The sequence below is a fragment of the Ylistrum balloti genome, unplaced genomic scaffold (genome assembly GCF_031769215.1).
Source record: "Ylistrum balloti isolate Yb309-2 unplaced genomic scaffold, AGI_CSIRO_Ybal_v1 Utg369716, whole genome shotgun sequence".
Classification (NCBI taxonomy): domain Eukaryota; kingdom Metazoa; phylum Mollusca; class Bivalvia; order Pectinida; family Pectinidae; genus Ylistrum; species Ylistrum balloti.
Genome location: NW_026781939.1, coordinates 52,430 through 72,373, shown reverse-complemented (window position 1 = coordinate 72,373; position 19,944 = coordinate 52,430). Strand labels below are relative to the sequence as shown.

The following is a 19,944-nucleotide window of genomic DNA, read 5'->3' as shown; positions in this document are numbered from 1 at the left end:
AGTTTTAACATGTAATTTGTATACAAGTAAACAAAATGTGACACAAGGGCAGTCTATCTACTTAACCAACATGGGCCAAGGTGATAACAGACCCCTCTCTGTACACTCTACATCCTACATTAAGTGTAGAAGATACTGAAGTAGTCTGCCTTGTTTACAAACACATCCTTGGATGCTTGCCATAGGGGAATAACCTTCACCCCTATCAAATCTTATAGATATATCTCTCAAAACATTTTATTTTCATTGTTTTTGTGGTCTACTGCCCAGAACCTGAATGTTGAAATCAGTTTGTGGAAATATATAGACATCTTGTCACACCAGCTAACCTAGAATGTAATCAGAGCATAGCAAAACAGAGCCTTTCCTTTTCCTGTGGTTTAATAATGTACACAATACATAAACAACAATATGTCTGCTGAGTATACACCAAGGTGCATCATCTTCAGAAAATGGCAGACTGCCAAACTTTGAGGCACAGAATTGTGTAATCTTGTACATACATATTGCAGCAGTATTGTGTGAGTCTAAGAAGCATATGTGTATGTGTTTCAATGTGTGGAGTGTACAGAATTGATTGTGTATAAAGCTATATACTTTAGCAATGTACAAAGTATTTGTCAAATTTCTCTGTACTCTTATAAGTACACCCACCTGTTGATGTATATAACTGACTAATCAGAATCTTATTTAGTTCTAATGATAATATTCCCAAAAATAAAACCAAAACTGTTATCACTAAACCAAGTGTTTTTTTTAAAAACAAAATGCCTTTCATAAAAATTGCTAATCTATTTCTGAAATTAAGATAAAGAGAAGAAGAAAAAATACTAAAAGATTGGGATAAGGATTTAGCTATAAAACTGTAGAAATATACACCACAATTGTTTTTCTTAACACAGACTTTCACAATACTGGATGGCCTACATATATAAAACCAGCTTGTCAAGACGTTCAATGCCCTGTATGATATAGATAAATGCATATCTTGCCCTTTAAAGACTTATCTGGTATATACATAACACTATACACATTAATTGGTTTCAGTTTGACAGATGTGTCACATATTTGCATGGTGTCATTGAGAAGTTATACTGCATTGCAATGGGAGTTATGACACAAATTGACAACTATTTAACTGACCCTGTCATTCGTGAATGAAAAGTGGTATACACACTATAAGTTTTAATGAATTTATCAATAATTATCTATCAGGGAAGCTTTTTCTTAGACACAAGCTTCAACTTTTATGGAATATTTGTTTGGTGAATCTGTGGAAGGATGTTGGCTACAGTGGTCAAGCATCATCGAAATGAAATGTCATAAAGATGGCCAGTTAATGATGGATTCTACAATGTTTACTGACAAGAGTTAAACAAAGACCTTTGGTACTTACTGCCCTCAAATGAATCAAATTAGTTAGCCTACCAGAATTATTTCCACAAAACTTTGTTGATGTAGAAAGATTCAGAGTGTAACCTTTGGAGAAAACATTAGCCAGGTTTGTTTCTAGAATTATTCACATTTCTAAGGTATGATAACAGAAAATGTACTGAATACATGACAGTTCATCAAATTGAGACTAAGGAGTATTGTATATCTACCGTATTTTCCATGTTAAAAGTTGCACAAGTATATAAGCCACAGAGCGGATTTTTATCAATTTTTTCCAATTTGATCCACATATTAGCCACACCAGAATATAAGCAACATACTTTCTTATGATATAGTAACTGTAACATTGACCGAAGTTTGTTGATGTAACAGACAATGGAAGGCAATTAATCAAGATCATCAGTCAAACAAGTTTGCAAATAAATTATGCACAAACAATCCTACAAGTTCATTGATCTAAATATTATTCTGGTCCTTCAAAATACATAAAATAGCAAATATCAAACTTGTTTGGCTTGGGAATTGTCTATGCAGATATAGGGTTTGACATTACATACTGTTTACTAAACAATCTCTCAGTTGGTGTCTGGACTGTTAAATATTAACAAAGACCCTTGCATGCTGATAAAATTCTTATAGTCCAATATCATTCCTTGTAATTTGCATAAAGCTAATCATATCCAAGACAAGCAAGGTGGTCTTTTTAGAATTTGACCTATCACCCGTTCACCTATCGATTCCTGGGTGCAAAATGCCATTGAAAATTTCTGCAATGCCTTCTTGCAATCGCTGTGTAGTAACTGTGAAAGTAAAGTGATTTATATTCAAGGTATGATTGATTAAATCCACAAGAATGTTATTTCTTCTGCAATCTTCAAATCATTCTGTATACAATTACAAGTGACAGTTCTACACAATCTGTTTCAGTCACAAACACATGACTGACTGATAATCCTTCAAAAAGCAGTGCTGTCTCATACCGGTACGCTATGTTTTGCTTTCGTTCCGCCTAAATTTTTTGTCCACATTTAAGCCAAAAATTCTGCCAGTTTTTTCCTGTCCAGACGCACTTACTGTGATAAAAGTTGTGACTTATAATCCAGAAAATATGGTACTATAAACAAGTTCATAGATGACTTTGATTTTGAAAGATTAATCAAGTTTCTAAAAATATTAGGATGGCTTGAGTATTATGACTGGCTTCTCTGGTGCAAGTTTGCCTTTCTATTTCTTTTTTGACTAGAATTTCAGCCAGAATTTTTTCAAAACATTTCATCTAATTAAAAGAAAACTCACAGTTTTGAGTTAAAAAAATGACTTTTTAACAAAGCCATTGGAATACCATAAAAGCTTAAGCAGTGTAGTTATGTCTGATCTAACGTCAAAACAGGAAAAGCAAGGTCTTCAGTTTTAACTTTCCTATGGCAGCTATGACCTTCATTTGACTGATTTTAAATAGAGTGGAGACTTTATTCAAAGTTGGTGTCTTTTACAGGTACAAATTATACCTATATATAAATTTGATACACATTTTAAAACTGCAATAAGTATCTTGACTTTCAAAACTGTGCAAGAATGTTTGCAAACTGTCATCATTGAAACTGATTAATTTATTATCTATATTGTGTCAGAGTGAAATACAAGTACACCTATCAGTCACTTTAAGAACATGCATACATCTGGTCGTAAAACATATGAGCAATAACTTAAATCCTTATCTATTTTTTTTTGTTCACACACAATACTGCGGGAAAATTAACTGATAACGTACAACTGTAAATCTGTGATCATGCTCAAATCATGTGATCAAAATTTGGTGTCTGAACTCTTACTGGGAAAGCAAGGTCAGCATTCACATGGAACTGCTAAAAACAGACTTGTCACTTCAGACATTACAAACACTCAAATAATAAAATTTCTGAATTAGCATGAACGTAACACTGACCATGCAGCTTAGATCATTTCAAGATGCAAATTCAAAGCCATTGTCTTTTCAAAGTTCTAGAGCATTCTGATAAGATGTGTGAATTTGGGAAAAAAATGTCAACTGAACAATATCAATATCTACATGATATGATGGAATAGTACCAACACTTGTACAATAAAATATTTTTATGAAAACTTGTTTTTTTCTAAATTGTCAAAGATCCCATCATGTCATCTTTTGGTTGTAAACACAAATACAAGGATATGTGTGTGCTTTTTGTCTAAGAAAACAATCATATCTGTAGATAAAACACAATATCATAATTCAAGTTTAATATACATTAGATATCAAGAATGTTATGAGGAGAAGGAATTTGATAAACAGGATCATTTAAATAGCTTGCATAACAAGATTTGACAGGGAAATGTCATCTTCCTTTTGACTGCATTTTTGGTGAATCAAAAAGTCCATGCATGGATGCAGTTGTGTAAACCACTTACATCTGTGATAACATTATCATTGTCATTTCCTGTGTTGTCAAAATCACAGTTGGTCAAACTTATACCACAATGAGCCTGAAAAAGCATATGATATCTTATAAAAAAGTCTAACAAAAAGTCTGAAATCAAATATTTCTCAATAATTTTGTGTCTGAAAAGTGAAATGCATGCTTTTCCAAAAAAAAAAAAAAAAAGAAAAAGAAAAAAAAAAGCTGTGAACAGTATATGAAAAGCAATCTGATGTGTTAAAACTTACAAAAACAAAAAAAAATGAGATAAAAGGAAAGTTTGATCTATAGCTGTTCATCTGCTTATCATCATTTTAAAATTGCAGGGAAATACTGTGGTAGAAATTTCTACAAAATAAACTATAATATGTGATGCTCTTGTACATGATATTTGTTCATGTTGTATAATTTATTTCAGTACATTATGAAAGTTCCTGAGCACAAAAGTTTGATCTAATTAGAATTTAATTATGTGCACTGAATATTTATAAGGAACACCTATGCAATCAAATTTTACATTTTCTTTACCAATGACCTTATGATACAAGCTAATGACTCAGATTTGATGTAAATTCTGCTTGGTAATGTCACTACCAGGTGTGGGTAAATGTATGTTTTATGGAACCTAAAACTAGTCACTGTCAATATGCTTTACTTAAAGAGTGGAATGGTCATATATAACACCTTTTATAGGTTCACAGCCAAAAACTGAGATCCTGTAATATAATGTCGACAACAGTTGATAACAGAAATGGCATAGTGAGTCTGTATTGTCATTTAGTATTAAACCACAAGTTTAACATGTTTAACAATATTTGGTAAAAAGATATAATGTACTGAATATTAAATTTTCTTTTAATTAATCTTATCTGAATTGACAATAATTTCTTGATATGTTGGTTATACAAATATACCTTGGAAGATGAATGCAATTTTCCTGTTTAGAAGATGATTTGAAGGTTCCTGTAACAGAATTTCTCATGCTCCACATATTCCAAGAATGTGATCCAGAAGAATAAACTACTGATATTTTTGTCTTTTTTCTCTCTCTCTCTCTCCAGCAACACATTCTTGGGTTAAATAGAATCTGACGTGTGTTATTTAAAATTCATTTACTTGTACCTACCTTTAACTTTTTGTTGAGTTTACAACAATATCTGTATAGCAATGCCAAATTCAACGGCCCGAAGTCTGCATAGAAACTGCAAGTCAAATAATGTATACATGTTAAAAACAAAATTCTTATAAAAGCTTTACTACAGATATGTATATAAGGTGTCATAGTAAACCTGATATTGATCACTGCATGATAACAATTAATATTTTTCTTGCCTCAAGCACTTTTTCAGTGTTTCTGCCTTGAAGGCAACATCATTTTTCAACAATTAAAACACTGCATGCATAAGGTTTTTTTTTATCCCGTTCTGGTAACATATGCTGTGCCAGTACCAAGGAATAATGATTCAATATATAGTCAATCCAATATAAAGATTTATGTTGGATGCAATTTGTCAGAACATCCGAGAAACCAATAACTGAGACAGAAAAGGAATTGGGAGGTACTGTGAACCCCAATTTGTTTATAAATCAATTGCAAACTAGTGTCATAACTGAGGTTCAAAGACTATTATAAAGCAATTTCTGTATACAGACAACTACGGTATGGTTCATACAAATAATTGTTATAACGAAATGGGATTATTGCAATCTATTTGGATATATGTAATCAATCTGTATTTCCAAATCTTTTTCATCTATATGCTACTTTGTAACTGGCTTGCTGCCAGCTTACATGGAATGTGGGAATCATGAAATGGTGGTCAGGGAAGTTTGTGTCAAACTTGAACCAGGTTATTCGAAACGCCGGGACACATGACTTTGTTTACATATACTTACTTCTCATATACAAGTTCATCATCGACACAGAAGTAGTGTGTATGTGCTGTCGATCTTGGTTTAGATCTAAGAGTTGCAAAATACAATCGATCTGAAAGAGAAAGCATCGACCATCTTTTAAAGTCCAATATATCGCGAATCAATCTGTCGAGACTTGTTTCAAAATGATCACGTATCGTTCCAACCGAATAACTCAAAATAATTACAAAATTCACACACGTACCCATCTAAATTACTTACCTTTTATGAATTCTGACGCACTTCCAATGATATCATTCTCATCGGCCATATTCTGTATTGAATACATCGAAAGGTAGTCACCTGCTGGGGTTCTCAAAATATGAAGATTCGCTCTTTAGAATACACACGGATGGTAAAAATGTTGGTGCTTACAGCACAATCAAAGCAATCGTATTATGCTTAAATATCTCAATAACATGGGTAGCCTTTTCCTTGTCCCATAAACACATAGATCGTTAAATGTATGCCATAAAATGTGAAAATAATACGCGAAAACTAGTCACCCCCCTTCGTAACTTCGTAGTTGACGGCCATGTTTGAAATGGAACGAAGTTGAGTGCAATAACATCACATGACTCGATTGAACCAATGGAAATGCAGACAACAATTGTCGTCATGACGATTCTGTTCTTAGCCAATGAAATCTTTGTTTATTAGAAATGCTAACATGTGCCCAAGTGTCATTCTCATTGGAATGTATACACAGGTCATAAGAAATTGAATTCCTGTGATTTATATATAATTATAAAACATATTCGGAAGAGTGATTATTCCTTCGTTTTGAGGAAGATCTGCAATCAGAACATGATTCTATCTTTCATCAGCTTGTATTTGCTTAGCATGTTTAAACTCGACTTCTGATCTGGTTTTCACTACTTTATAATGATTGAGATCGAGGCACCGATGGGAGCTCGATTGCACCTAATAAGTTGGACCTGGATAAGACCATAGATATATATGGATAAGACTATATATTTAAGTCTGTGGTCTATAGTAGCATTCCTTAGTTAAGAAATACTGAACAAAAATAGAGAAGAAAAATAGGTTAATGTCATCCTTTCAATGGTTGTTACTGATAAAGTCCTTCCAAAAATCACGATGAAAATGCAATTAACATCCCGACCCCAAAAAATGAGAGTTAAAAAATAAAGATAAAAAAAACATGGGTAGGGATTGTCAGGAGTAAATAAATCATTCTGGTCTGTTTTCATTCCGTTGTAGTGTAAGGGACACGTTCGAAGGGACATAACTCATTACTTAAGTCATAACGAGTAATTTCCCCTTAACTACGATTTGTATCTGGTCTACTATTTATAAAAAAAATATTTTTATTATCAATCTTTTTACAAAACATTTTCTTTAAAACATGCATTTTCAAGATAAACTTTTGTTGATTTGATCTTGTCTGTATGGAATTCGCAACACATAACAAAATAACTAAATTATGTATGGCTTACTTGATTAAAGTTCCAAATGTATGTGAACGAGTGAAAGGAATGCAATGGCACGATATATGATGATATACGGTTGAAATCTAAGTTGTTTTAGTGAATTGTGCATAGTTTCAGCAATGTTGGTTGTCAGGTTATATTACTTTTCGTAGTTTATGTACACTTGCATATAAGTTTATATCTGTACCAAACCAATGTCATCTTGATTACAATGTATGAAAATAATATACATCATTAATATAGCGCACAGTTTAATTTGCAATATTACTCTTCTGTGCTTTACATTACATGAATAATAATCAATTTAGTGTTTCACAATGTAGAGAAGCATTTATAAACTTTTGCACTGCATTACCACTACAACACTAACGAGACACTGGATAGCATAGCCGTAGTGATATGAAGAAAAAAAACTGGTCTAAACGGTATGTGTTACCTGTTAAATATGATAAAGCAATCAGTAGGAATATTTACAGTTTTATTTGAATAAAAGTCTTAATTATTAAAGCACATTAGTTATTGGTCTTGGTGAGTAAATAGGTAAGTGACATATGTAGCAGAAATGCAGAAGAAAACATTCGACCTTGGATTCGGTTGGGATTTTCACAGCGTATGGCAAACGAGCCTGAGTAATAAAGTAATTACTCTGAAGTTTTGTATCGGTATATCATATAAATATGATAACGTACTCCCAATCCTATAGAGCACATTGATGCATATAATGTATAAAGATAAAAAATATCCCGTAACTTCATTGTATCACCCACTGGGCATGGATTTTACGCATTTTAAAAATGACTCTGCGAAATAAATTTTGTTTGAAATTTGTCCTTATACCAATCTTTGTCGAACATTTTGGTTTTCTTTTATGGATTTTCAATAGAATAAACCCCTTCAATTTGATGGCATTTTGCAAAAGTCATATAAATGTATGTGAAACATTTGAAAACATTGTTATTTGTTTTGTTGTTGTGGTATCAGAAAGACTGAAACAATAACTAAGCCGTTCGATTCCGTGATGGTAGTTTTTATGCTCCACGAAGAGAGAGCTTAAGTCGCTGCTTTGTCTGTCCGTCCGTTGTAATATTTTGTCCAGAGTATAATACTAAAACTATGAGAGGTACCAACATAAAAAAAAATCATAGGCATATAGATTACAGCAAGGTGAAGTGCAGTGTACAAGAACCATCATTTGTTTTGATATAATTTAGAAGTTATTGCCTATTGTCCGCATCATTACACTAAAACTATGAGAGGTATCAATATAAAACTTCATAGGTAGATAGATTTTAACAAGGAGAAGTGCAGTGCACAAGAACCATCGCTCTCTTTTTGCATTATTTATGTGTATGTGTTATTGCCCTTTGCTATTTTTCATAGTTAAATTTTGTCTGAAGCATTACTAAATTATAAGATTTATTATCATGTAAATCTCTGGGTAGATAGGTGTCAACGAGTAGGAGAGCAATGCACAAGAATCATGACACTCTCACTGCCCTTTGTTATTTCTTATACTTTGAATTTGTCCCAATCGGGGAGCATAGCCGGTATCTTACGACCCTATTTAATTAAACTGGTAATCAGAATGTTTTCGTTAATTTTTCTTTCTGTAAATCTTGTAAAAAACGAAAATACATTTTTAACGCAGGAGAGCTGTAATTACACTGAAGAATTAATTTTCTATTTGTTTATCGCGATTGGATGATAACTATAATTAGAATCGGGTAAATTTTACATAACAGGCTTACGGAAATCAGTAGTAGTTATCCCCGGATAATGTAAACGAACAACAAAGTTAATCCTTAAGGTGGGAGTGAAATTGTGTACGTCGTTCCCGGTCCGGTACTCGTACCAGTAAGAAATAATTAATATTTCGAGACAAAAAATCTAATGAATCTCATTTTTGAAAACATAAATCCACTTAAACATGAAATGATTTAAATATCTTTAAACATTCAGACAGTCACGACTCCACTCGACCACACAAATACCAACATTAAAATTGATAGGTATAGTGATGGTATCGTTGGTACTAGATATGATGATGAAAAGAAGAAAATGACGACGACGATATTATATCATATACTTCAACTCTATTACGCTCCTGGGGAAACTTGAACAAGAGGTGTTTATTTCATCTATCACATGTTACACATCGACGATATAACAGTTAATGAGAAATGTTCTATGAAAGTTAAGTTAAGCTTCCAACGTTTGGGGAGTTTACATATACTTCCTGTTGTATAGTAAGGCCTTGCGTGATTAACATGACACTTGTTTTGATTATAACAATGCCAACTCCCCAACTTAAGCGCATATATTCTACTTTCACTTTGCCCACTACATTTTCAATCCTCTGACGATAGAGAGTTCCGTCTGGGTGATGGCGTAAGTGTTGATACTCACAACTCTATAAACGACCATTTTCTTTATCATTGCGTCAGTTCTACATTGATCCATGTACATTACCTCATTCAATGCACATTCATGTTGGTAATATTAACATATATTATTGCAAAACGGTCATGATGCCAAATTTGGGATACCGACGTTTAGGCCCATTTCTGATCATCTGTAAGAACATGTTTGTTTACAAAGCCTCTTTTGTACAAAACAGTAATATGTATCCTTCCTTATGTATCCTTATGTATCCTTATGTTGTTTCCGCCTGCAGGACCTACTGTTCGTAAACACCACGTAATGACTTGCCGTCCTGTCAGTATCTGGTCCATAGCTTGCTGTGAAGTCAGACCGTAGAGGGTGGTTTTCCCAGAGCTTGTCAATTCTGTTCTTGAAAAGGTTTGTTGTCCTGGCTGAGACTACTTGTTCCAGAAGACTGTTCCATGTATCTACTATTCTGTGTACAAAGTTGTATTTCCTAATGTCTCTGGTGCAATGTTGTTTCACTAATTTTAACGAGTTTCCTCTTGTGCTGCTGGACATGTTTAATTTCAACAAATCAGAAGTAACTTCCAGATCATAAATTCCTTTAAAAAATTTAAAGACTTCGATCATATCTCCGCGCATTCGTCTGAATTTGAGGGTTGGTAACTTCAGATGTTTTAGACGTTGTTCATAGCTCATGTCTTTCATATTTCGTAGCATCCTTGTAGCTCGCCTTTGGACGTTTTCTACTGCCTCCATATCCTTTTTCTTGTAAGATGACCAGGCAGAGCTTATTTAAGGATTTTATCTATCATTTAATTTTTTTGCAGATCTATGCCAAATACACATATTTATGCGACAGCCAAAAAGAGAAGCTGAGATCTTCGAAAGTTTCTGATTTAAGATATTCTAACGAGGAAACAACATTTCATGGCTATGATCTATCCTTACATGACAAATGAGGGAGGAATGGGTTTCAGAGATCACTAACCGTGAAGGGTTGATCCTCCTATTTGTGAACTACACTTTCTTTTCGGTGATTTTCCTTGTGTGTCTCCTGTTCATGCTGTGTTTGGCAAATACTACGTCCTCACCAAATGACCTTCTCATGTCCTTGATGCTACTAGCAATGAGTTTTGTACTGGTCAACATGGTGATTGCTGATTATGTTGTGTGTATGATACACTCCCACAGGGATCCTCAACCGATTATGTGACCTTGCACATGTGGTATAACCTTTAATGCATGTCTAAGTAGCTGCAAGTTCGAACTTACAGGAAAGGTTTTAAAACCATAGCGATTATGAGAATAATTGTTTTTTGATACTTCTTTAATCTGTTCAAAACTTTCATACAAATATTCATATAAATTTTAAAATAGAATATATATTTTGATTTATGATGTCAAATTCACGCAACATAAAACAAATAACCCGTCACGTTGATGCTGGTGTGATACATCTGACATCCGAAACAAGTTTGTCATCAACTCACCTAGATATTGAATCACCATTGAGCCCTTCATCAAGTTATGTTAAAAGTAAACTGGGCAAAGAAATAAGTCCGGACTTTATAAGTGCTTTCATGTTGGCACACTGGGACAATATTTTGGGACCACGCATCCTTAATGTGTGGCTGGGTACTGAATGTCACCTGACGGAACAGCTGTTCAATCAAGTGTGCAGTCGTTCATTGAGTGGAGAAATGTGTAGAGATACTCAGGACAGTTTTGTAGATTTCAAATTTCTTGACTTATCGGAGATGGACATGATCTTGGCTGGGTTTGTATTCGTGGCACGTGGTAGTAGCGGCCTTGGTGTTCATTCTTTGTCCGTGTTGATGCCGCATTCTGAACTTGGAACATACTTGGAGATACATGACCTGCTCTCACGATGTCTTAACAGAACCATCAACAAATTACGACGGTTTTTACACATGGTATGTTGTCAAATAAGATATTTAAAGCCTAGATGTTTTTTGTTGTTTCCCATGTTTATTTCTTACTGTATGATTAGCTGATAATTACAGAATCTAATTCATTTCTTGTCAATTGTTTCCTTTTCAAGATATTTTAATGTAACACTGATCCATATCAACAGTTTTCTTGGTTTTTTTCTCGGATCATTTTACATTGCGATGTATGCTAAACTGACCACATTCAATCTCATCAAGATTTAATTTTGACTGATTTAAAATATAATATTAAAAATAATTTACACCACAAACATGTATTTTATATATACTGTTAAACATGTGTAAAATGACCAGGAAAGGGAGAAGATGATACTAACCTTGACAGACTTGTGGAATTTCACTATTTGTATTCTATTGGGACCTGAAGCAGTGACCTTTATAAACAGGAACTGGCTTTTTACAGCTAGTTTGACACTATATGTATACTTTTCTTTCAGATTTTAATTTGTTGAACAGGAGGAAGTCAAAATTGATTAAATTTTTATTGCTATTTTCAGTCTGATACTCCACAACCAGATATCAATGGAGAATTTGTTGAGAAGTCTAGAGAATGTCTGAAGATGCTGGCATCTATATACAAGTCTTCCTTAGCACTACCAATTAACGTAAGCCTTCATAACACAACCAAATGGTTGTTAACTTTTTTCTCAGGCAGATCATGTCACAAAAAATAGTGTTTTAAACTCTGGTTTTACTATTAAGTGAGAATTCATTTTGTTAGAAAAAAATGACGTCTACAGATGCATGTTTTCCTTGATAATAAGTATCACCTATCCTTGTAAAGTCACATTTACAAAGGACTCCCTTGGGTCTGTCCCATTAGGTATAAGGCAATGAAATTGTTAAGTTTCAAATTATTTTCTTGACCCTAAGCTGAAGGATCAAGCCAGTTAGTGTAAGGTTTTTTACAGCTAAGTGCTTGTTTTAAGATGTTGATTCAGACAACATTGACTGTATAAACAAGACTCAATTTTCATACAAAAATTTTGGTCTTAGCAACATTCAGTTTACTCAAGCTATATTGTATTCATTGTAAGGTCATGACCTGAAGGTTCAGGTGGCATTGAGCTGAAACTTGCTGAAATGATCCTGACCAAGAGTTGTTATTTTTTGGATTGATCCAAAATTCAATGTGGTCACCATCTTCAATGTTAAACTTCTTTACAAATTCTGCTGGCACCGTTGAGCTGAAAATTGGTGGAAATGTTTAAGAAGAGAAGTAGACAAAGTGTTGATATTTTATGAATTTGTCAAAAGTTCTACATGACCAGGGGCGGATACAGGAATTTAAGTTAGGGGGGGGGCGTTATAATTAACTTACTTAACTCTTTCTGTCGTTATGTGATCAACTATAATAAAGTTACTGTATACTTGAAAATTAGCCCAACTTAAGTCATCTATAGCTGTTTAGAACAGTGATAGTCATAACATACGACCAAGACCATCCAGTATACTTCGTAACTCACCCTTACTCTGCCAATTTTAGGGGGGGCGTGCATTTTGTATGACAGCCAAAGTAGTCATTTTGTAACATGGTTGTGCAGTCATGGTTTTCCTGAACAAGACCTACTTTAAACTCCTTCTCTAGTTTTTTAGTGGCATTGAGCCGAACCTTGATCCTGAAATGGTCCTGACCAAGTGTTGTTATTTATTGGATTAGTCTGAAATCTAATGTGGCCACCATTTTGAAAAACACATTTTAAACTTCTCAAGATCCTCTGGTACCCTTCAGCTGAATATTGTGTTAAGGAATTGAGATGAGAGTGTTTTTTTGCCAGTATTGCTAAAACAATCCAAACTATTTTAATTATTCAATAACTGTTGCCTCTACTCATACTGCTAAGGTCCATGGGCTTCTTAGGTGTATTTATTTCTTGTTATGCTATAAGGACAGTAGAGTCAAGTCAGCCTGTTATCACTGATGATGACCATTGTTTATCATTACAGCTGTCAGAAACGTTCCTTAGTCCGTCTCATTTACTGGAAAGAGAGTTCCTGTGTCGCTGTATTGCAGCTCATCTTCTCACATTTGGTCACAGTCTAGTGATAGGGGAAAATAGCAACAGAATCAACTTGGTGAGCTTTGTACCTGAGTAAAATCATTCACTTTGTACATCCTGAATATGATTTCTATTAACAAACCATCTTTTCAGGATATTTATTGTTGCTTTCTTCAGGAATTATAAACCATTATTTGCTGCAATGAATTGTAACTTACAAGATGTACAGTGATTGAATAATTCTTACAAGGAACATGCACCTTACTGGCGTTTTCACTGCAGTTTAAAGAATTTCTGAAAGTATTGGAAAGGAGTATCTGGATTAAATGCCTCAAATTTTCAAATCTCGTTTATAATATATATCATACAGACTGATAGTTGATACTTGAAATACATATTTGAGAATTTCTACCATACTTCAGTGATATAATGAACACATCTCTTGTCATTAATGGAAAAAAAATCATTGCTTGTCTAGTTCCTCACAAAATGTACACAACTTCTTTTGGGACACAAAAAAAGTATACTTTTAAGATACTGTTAAAATCATCTCTGAATGATTCATATAATTATATAAAATGACATACATTTGTACCAGGGAAATCATTAGAAGAAATCTGTCCTAGATAAACCTATAATAGGAGAAATCCTGTTACTTCTCAATCAGCTTTGAGAGAGTTGTCATTAGTGGAGATCAAGTAGGTAACATTTTCTTCTTGTAGCTGATAACTACACTGGCCTTGTTCAACACAAAGAAAGAAAGACGATGTTCCATGAGAATAAAAGAGGGATGTACCTGTCACCATGATCTATTTGTTCAGGGCATTGTGAAGGTAATAATCAGTACAAAAACTTCATACTGAATCTTCAGGTCTCGTGTATACACAGCATCATTGATTTTCGTGTATATATAAAGAACTTACATATCTGTTACACTGAAATCTGTGCTATGTAAAGAACTTGATTATTGTTTATTTCAATGCCTCTGTTTGGATTCAAACCCAGATCCTTTGGCTCGCTAGTCTGACGCTCAATCAATTGAGCTAGTATCATACCAGGGTTAAATACTCCCTTCGAGTAAATAACTCGTCCTTGAATTTCCAGGGGTTACAGCGAAGCTTGTTAAAGTAACGCTCAATATTTATTCCAGAGTAACTACATGGGTGCCAGTGTAACAGAGGACATTATTTATTTTAATGCCTCAGCTAGGATTAAAACCTGGGACTCCTGGCTCATTATTTTGATGCTCGACTAATTGAGCTAAATAGAAATTCTCTCACGCCAAGCAGTATATTGCAGCTAGTATTTTACCAAGGTTACATAAACGTGTGTGTGTGTATATATATATGTACGTACACACACATGAAGAATTCTTGCAAGGACACTACATTGAGTAGAGCATTTTTCAAAATTTTTGGAATATGTATGACTACAGGAATGTATAAAGAATGTCTCTACATATTAATACAGAAATGTAATGATGCCTATGACCTACCGGTGGCCCAGATAGTGGATAGTAAATATCCAGTCAGCATTATTAACTTGACCACTCGAGATGTGAAGCAAGCTTACTCCTATCATCACCAGAGAGTGTATAGTCCACAAGGCATGGCTCCAAACAAGTCAGTATACCAAACTGTTCAGTAATCACATCTTTTCCTGATCACTATAAATTACTGTTTATAGCTATTTTAATCTATTAGATCCCAGAATTCCAAAATAGATAAGTTCTGTTCATGGTTCAGGTTCCTGCCTTTTACTTCTAAGAAATTTTGGATTAAAATTTGAAGGGTGGTTCCCCTAAAAAAAACCTGGAGTCCTGGGTCATTGTCACCTAGCTCCTTTATGTTTAAATATATCATAATGTTTGTCTTGATATCTTTCAAAATTCCTTTTTTCCACCACAGTTTATGATATTCTGATGGTTTTAAATGGGATATCAATGACCTAATTAGGCATTGATTTTGCATTGGATTAACCAGGAGTAAATTGTGTGCTTACCTTGATAACAATAGACTAAATGAAGATAACTAATTTTTTGTTGATAGTGAACTTACCCTGATCCCAGTAGAACACAGTGAGAACCTGGTGCTAGCACTCATGGATGAGGTCAGTATAACTAAGTTGAGAATACTCAGAACAAATAAATGTTTTCTTTGTTGTTGCTTAATTTTTTGACCTTCCAAAAATTAATGACTTGTATGACTGTTAAAATTAGGGTTAATAGTAATGATATCTACTGGTTATTTCTTTCAAGAATGATTAACATGGAATATATCTGTTGTTTCTCAAATCAATACATAAATGTTTGGGTTACTGTATATCCGTTGGGGTAAACTATAAATTACATTTGTACTTGTGTTGTATGTTGTATACCCCATAAGTAAAACAGAATGTTTACATGTTACGTCATCTCCCATATTAAAGGATAATGTATGCCTTTCACAATGTGTAGCTATATTGTCTACCATGATGTCTGTTTATCAATTTAATCTATCACCAAATTTGTAACATTGAGTGTCTGTCTTATGTTCCAATTAATAACATTGATTGTGTATAATGTGTCAGTTAGTAATAGTGAGTGTCTATCATGTCCAAATAAGCAACATTGAGTGTATGTGTTATTTCCCAATTAGTAACATTGAGTGTATGTGTTATTTCCCAATTAGTAACATTGAGTGTCTGTGTTATGTCCTAATTTGTGACATTGGGTGTCTATATTATATTCCAATTAGTAACATTGAGTGACTGTGCCATGTCCCAATTAGTAACACTGAAAGTCTGTGTAATGTCAAAACAAGTAACATTGAGTGGTTATGTTATGTCCTTTTTAGGTCATCTGACCCGAAGGGTCCGATGACCTATAGTCATCATGCTTCGTCCGTCGTCGTCCGCCGTGCACCGTGCGCCGTGCGCCGTCCGTAAACTTTTCATTCAAACGACTTCTTCTGAAATACTAGAAGGTCTAGGGGGCTAATACTTGGCACAGAGGATACTGGCATGGAGCTCTACCAAGTTTGTTCAAATGAATGACCTTGACCCACTTTAAAGGTCACAGGGGTCAAATATGTTAAAATCTTTAAACAACTTCTTCTCATTAACCAAAAGGCTCAGAGTGTAGATATTGGGCCTGTGACATGCTGGGATGAAGGACTACCAAGTTTGTTCAAATGAATGACCTTGACCCACTTTAAAGGTCATAGGGGTCAAATATGTTAAAATCTTTAAACAACTTCTTCTCAATAACCAAAAGGCTCAGATTGCTGATATTGTGCCTGTGGCATGCTGGGATGAAGGGCTATCAAGTTTGTTTAAATGAATGACCTTGACCAACTTTCAAGGTCACAGGGGTCAAATATGTCAAAATCTTTAAATAACTTCTTCTCAAATACTAGAAGGCCTAGGGGGCTAATACTTGGCCCATAGCATGCTGGCATGGAGCCCTACAAAGTTTGTTCAAATGAATGACCTTGGCCCACTTTCAAGGTCACAGGGGTCAAATATGTTAAAATATACAAAGGACTTCATCTCAATAAGCAAAAGTCTATGAGTGCCGATATTGGGTCTGTAGCATGCTGGGAGGAAAGGCTACCAAGTTTATTTAAATGAATGACCTTGAACAACTTTCAAGGTCGCAGGGGTCAAATATGTCAAAATCTTTAAATAACTTCTTCTCAAATACTAGAAGGCCTAGGGGGCTAATACTTGGCCCATAGCATGCTGGCATGGAGCCCTACAAAGTTTGTTCAAATGAATGACCTTGGCCCACTTTCAAGGTCACAGGGGTCAAATATGTTAAAATATACAAAGGACTTCATCTCAATAAGCAAAAGTCTATGAGTGCCGATATTGGGTCTGTAGCATGCTGGGAGGAAAGGCTACCAAGTTTATTCAAATGAATGACCTCAACCCACTTTCAAGGTCACAGGGGTCAAATATGTTAAAATATACAAATGACTTCTTCTCAACAAGCAAAAGTCCATGAGTGCTGATATTGGGCCTGTAAGATGCTTGGAGGAGAGGCTACCAAGTTTGTTCAAATGAATGACCTCAACCCACTTTCTAGGTTTGGCTTGCTTTTTGTCAGATGACCGTTAAGGCCCATGGGCCTCTTGTTAGTGACATTGAATGTCTGTGTTATGTCCCAATTAGTAACATTGAGTGTCTGTGTTATTTCCCAATTAGTAACATTGAGTGTCTGTGTTATGTCCTAATTTGTGACATTGGGTGTCTATATTATATTCCAATTAGTAACATTGAATGACTGTGCCATGTCCCAATTAGTAACACTGAAAGTCTGTGTAATGTCAAAACAAGTAACATTGAGTGGTTATGTTATGTCCTCTTTAGTGACATTGAATGTCTGTGTTATGTTCCAATTAGCAACTGAGTGTCTGTGTTATGTCTCAATTAGTTACATTGAGTGTCTGTTCTGTATACCAATTAGTAAAACTGAGTGTCTGTCTAATGTCCCAATTAGTAACACTGAGTGTCTGTCTTTCCCTTATTCTGAGTATCTGTTTTATTGACAGTTGGAGAAGCTGCCAGCAGAGTGTGGTGTTCGAGAGGCTTACATCTGCCACTTTGTCTTGACACTGCAAAGGAAGGCACTTGCTCTCATAAAATATGTGGAAGGTGAAACGTATGTATACATATGTACAATCCCATTAAATCATTTATATGTTCAGTATAGCACAACAACTTAAAACTTACACACTGTTGTTGTTGTGGGCTTCTACATGTCAAATTCAGAAACAACTATTAAAGACTTAGTAGGTTTGATGTACTATTTTATATGTAACTTTAGGTGAAAGTAGAAGAATGTTAATATTTATGTATAAAATGGATTCAACTTCTAAATTCTAAAATTGTCTCTTTCATCAGGAATTTTGGAAGCACCATGTTTCGGTCAGGGATGAAGAAATTACGGCAGGATTTGGGAATAGCATCTGAAGGAGATCTACAAATTTTACTGGCCACAGCAGAGAAACTGAAACCTGGAATTATTTATTTTGTGTTCGGCGATGGACAGTGGTCCAGTAGAAGTAATGATGGCTGGTCATCAGGGGTTATGGAATAAAATAGGAATAGGTTGACAAAGAAATGAAAATAGAAACTTGAGCTTTACTTCATGCAGTGATGGAGGTATCTTTGAACCCAATTTGTGTGAAGAATCAGTGACTTTGTAAGAATTGTTTCTATTCTGTTAAGTTTCATCTCCAGAAATCTATGATTTTCTTGGATTTGTTAAGTTTCATCTCTGGAAATCTATGAGAACAAATAACACTGCACTAAGAACTAGTAGTTGAATATTTCAGATCCAAGTATTGACTTTTCAGAAGTATGGTATTTAGGATGAATGTAGAAGTAATGTTTGTGTCAATCAAAAAAGGAAGAATCTTCATTTCATCACAGAACAATTCTAGAAGAAAATCGGTGTCTCGTCCTCACTTCAGTCGGGCTACATATGGTTGATTTTGATGTTTATGGTGTGTATTTACAAAAATATCTGTGATAATAATAGGAACACATGCTTGTACAAATTACATGAAAACTTCATCATGTGTATGTTGTATTATGTGGAAACTAATTTCAACTGTGTCACAATTCACTTTGATACAGTAGGAGTCACTCGGTCATGTATTAACTGAGCATTAGGTTATATCGTTGTGTTTAAGTGTTATTTTGTCTATAAAAAATCCAAATCAAATCTTACATCAGACAAGTAACTTAAACTTCTGTTCCCCATATTTCTTCCTTTTACATAACATTCCATAATTCCTTAGAAGACAATTTCTAAAGAATAAAATACATTAACTTATAAGTTGAAAATATTGTGGTTTAATTCAAACTGACTGCACAGTATGCAGAAAAATAATTAATGAGAAAAAAGATCCTGTTAATAATAAATGAACACAACCATTATGTGTGATCATGTTAATTGTAAATGCACCAGTTGTGTGAACATTTTAATGGTAAATTAACACAATTGTTTTATTGTCGTGTTAATGGCAAACTAGCACGATTGTGTGTTATTATGTTAATGATAAACTATCACACCTGTTGTGTGTGATCACGCCAATAGTAAATTAACAAACAGTTGTGTGTGATTATTTTAATAGTAAATTAACACAATTGTTCTTGATCAGGTTATTGATAAATGAACACACCAGTTGTGTGTGATTATTTTGATGATGAATGAACACAACAATTGTTCTTGATCAGGTTATTGATAAATGAACAAACCAATTGTGTGTGATTATTTTGATGATAAATTAGCACACCAGTTGTGTGTGATCATGTTGATGATAAATTAGCACACCAGTTGTGTGTGAACATTTTAATGGTAAATTTACACAATAATTGAGTAATCATGCTAATTATAAAT

General features: G+C 34.2%; 2 protein-coding genes across 9 annotated transcripts in view; one reads left to right on the top strand and one right to left on the bottom strand.

The window, feature by feature from the left end:
* LOC132565335 (dual specificity protein phosphatase CDC14A-like) overlaps positions 1–6,281 on the bottom strand; it is a 30,471-nt gene extending 24,190 nt beyond the window's left edge. For all 8 annotated transcript variants that reach the window (XM_060229978.1, XM_060229975.1, XM_060229976.1 and 5 more), the window contains exons 1-4: positions 5,967–6,281; positions 5,727–5,817; positions 4,957–5,032; positions 3,823–3,897 (exon numbers count right to left, since the gene is read on the bottom strand). In XM_060229978.1, coding sequence (XP_060085961.1) covers positions 3,823–3,897; positions 4,957–5,032; positions 5,727–5,817; positions 5,967–6,033 — 309 coding nt within the window. In that variant the 5' untranslated portion in view covers positions 6,034–6,281. The remainder of the gene's footprint in view (positions 1–3,822; positions 3,898–4,956; positions 5,033–5,726; positions 5,818–5,966) is intronic.
* Positions 6,282–9,907: 3,626 nt separating this feature from the next.
* On the top strand, positions 9,908–19,696 carry LOC132565336 (guanine nucleotide exchange factor C9orf72 homolog). Its single transcript, XM_060229984.1, has 9 exons — positions 9,908–9,997; positions 10,414–11,520; positions 12,054–12,161; positions 13,504–13,632; positions 14,279–14,389; positions 15,027–15,178; positions 15,605–15,665; positions 18,089–18,198; positions 18,441–19,696. Exons 2-9 carry the CDS (start codon positions 10,981–10,983, stop codon positions 18,634–18,636), a joined length of 1,407 nt encoding a protein of 468 aa, XP_060085967.1. The 5' UTR covers positions 9,908–9,997; positions 10,414–10,980; the 3' UTR covers positions 18,637–19,696.
* The last annotated feature ends 248 nt before the right edge of the window (positions 19,697–19,944 follow it).

Excerpts from the sequence above, each read along its gene's own strand:
- LOC132565336 (XM_060229984.1), top strand. The coding sequence starts at position 10,981 with ATGATGTCAAATTCACGCAACATAAAACAAATAACCCGTCACGTTGAT. Across the intron at positions 11,521-12,053 it reads TACGACGGTTTTTACACATG|TCTGATACTCCACAACCAGA; the intron begins GTATGTTGTCAA and ends TGCTATTTTCAG. Across the intron at positions 15,666-18,088 it reads TGCTAGCACTCATGGATGAG|TTGGAGAAGCTGCCAGCAGA; the intron begins GTCAGTATAACT and ends TTTTATTGACAG.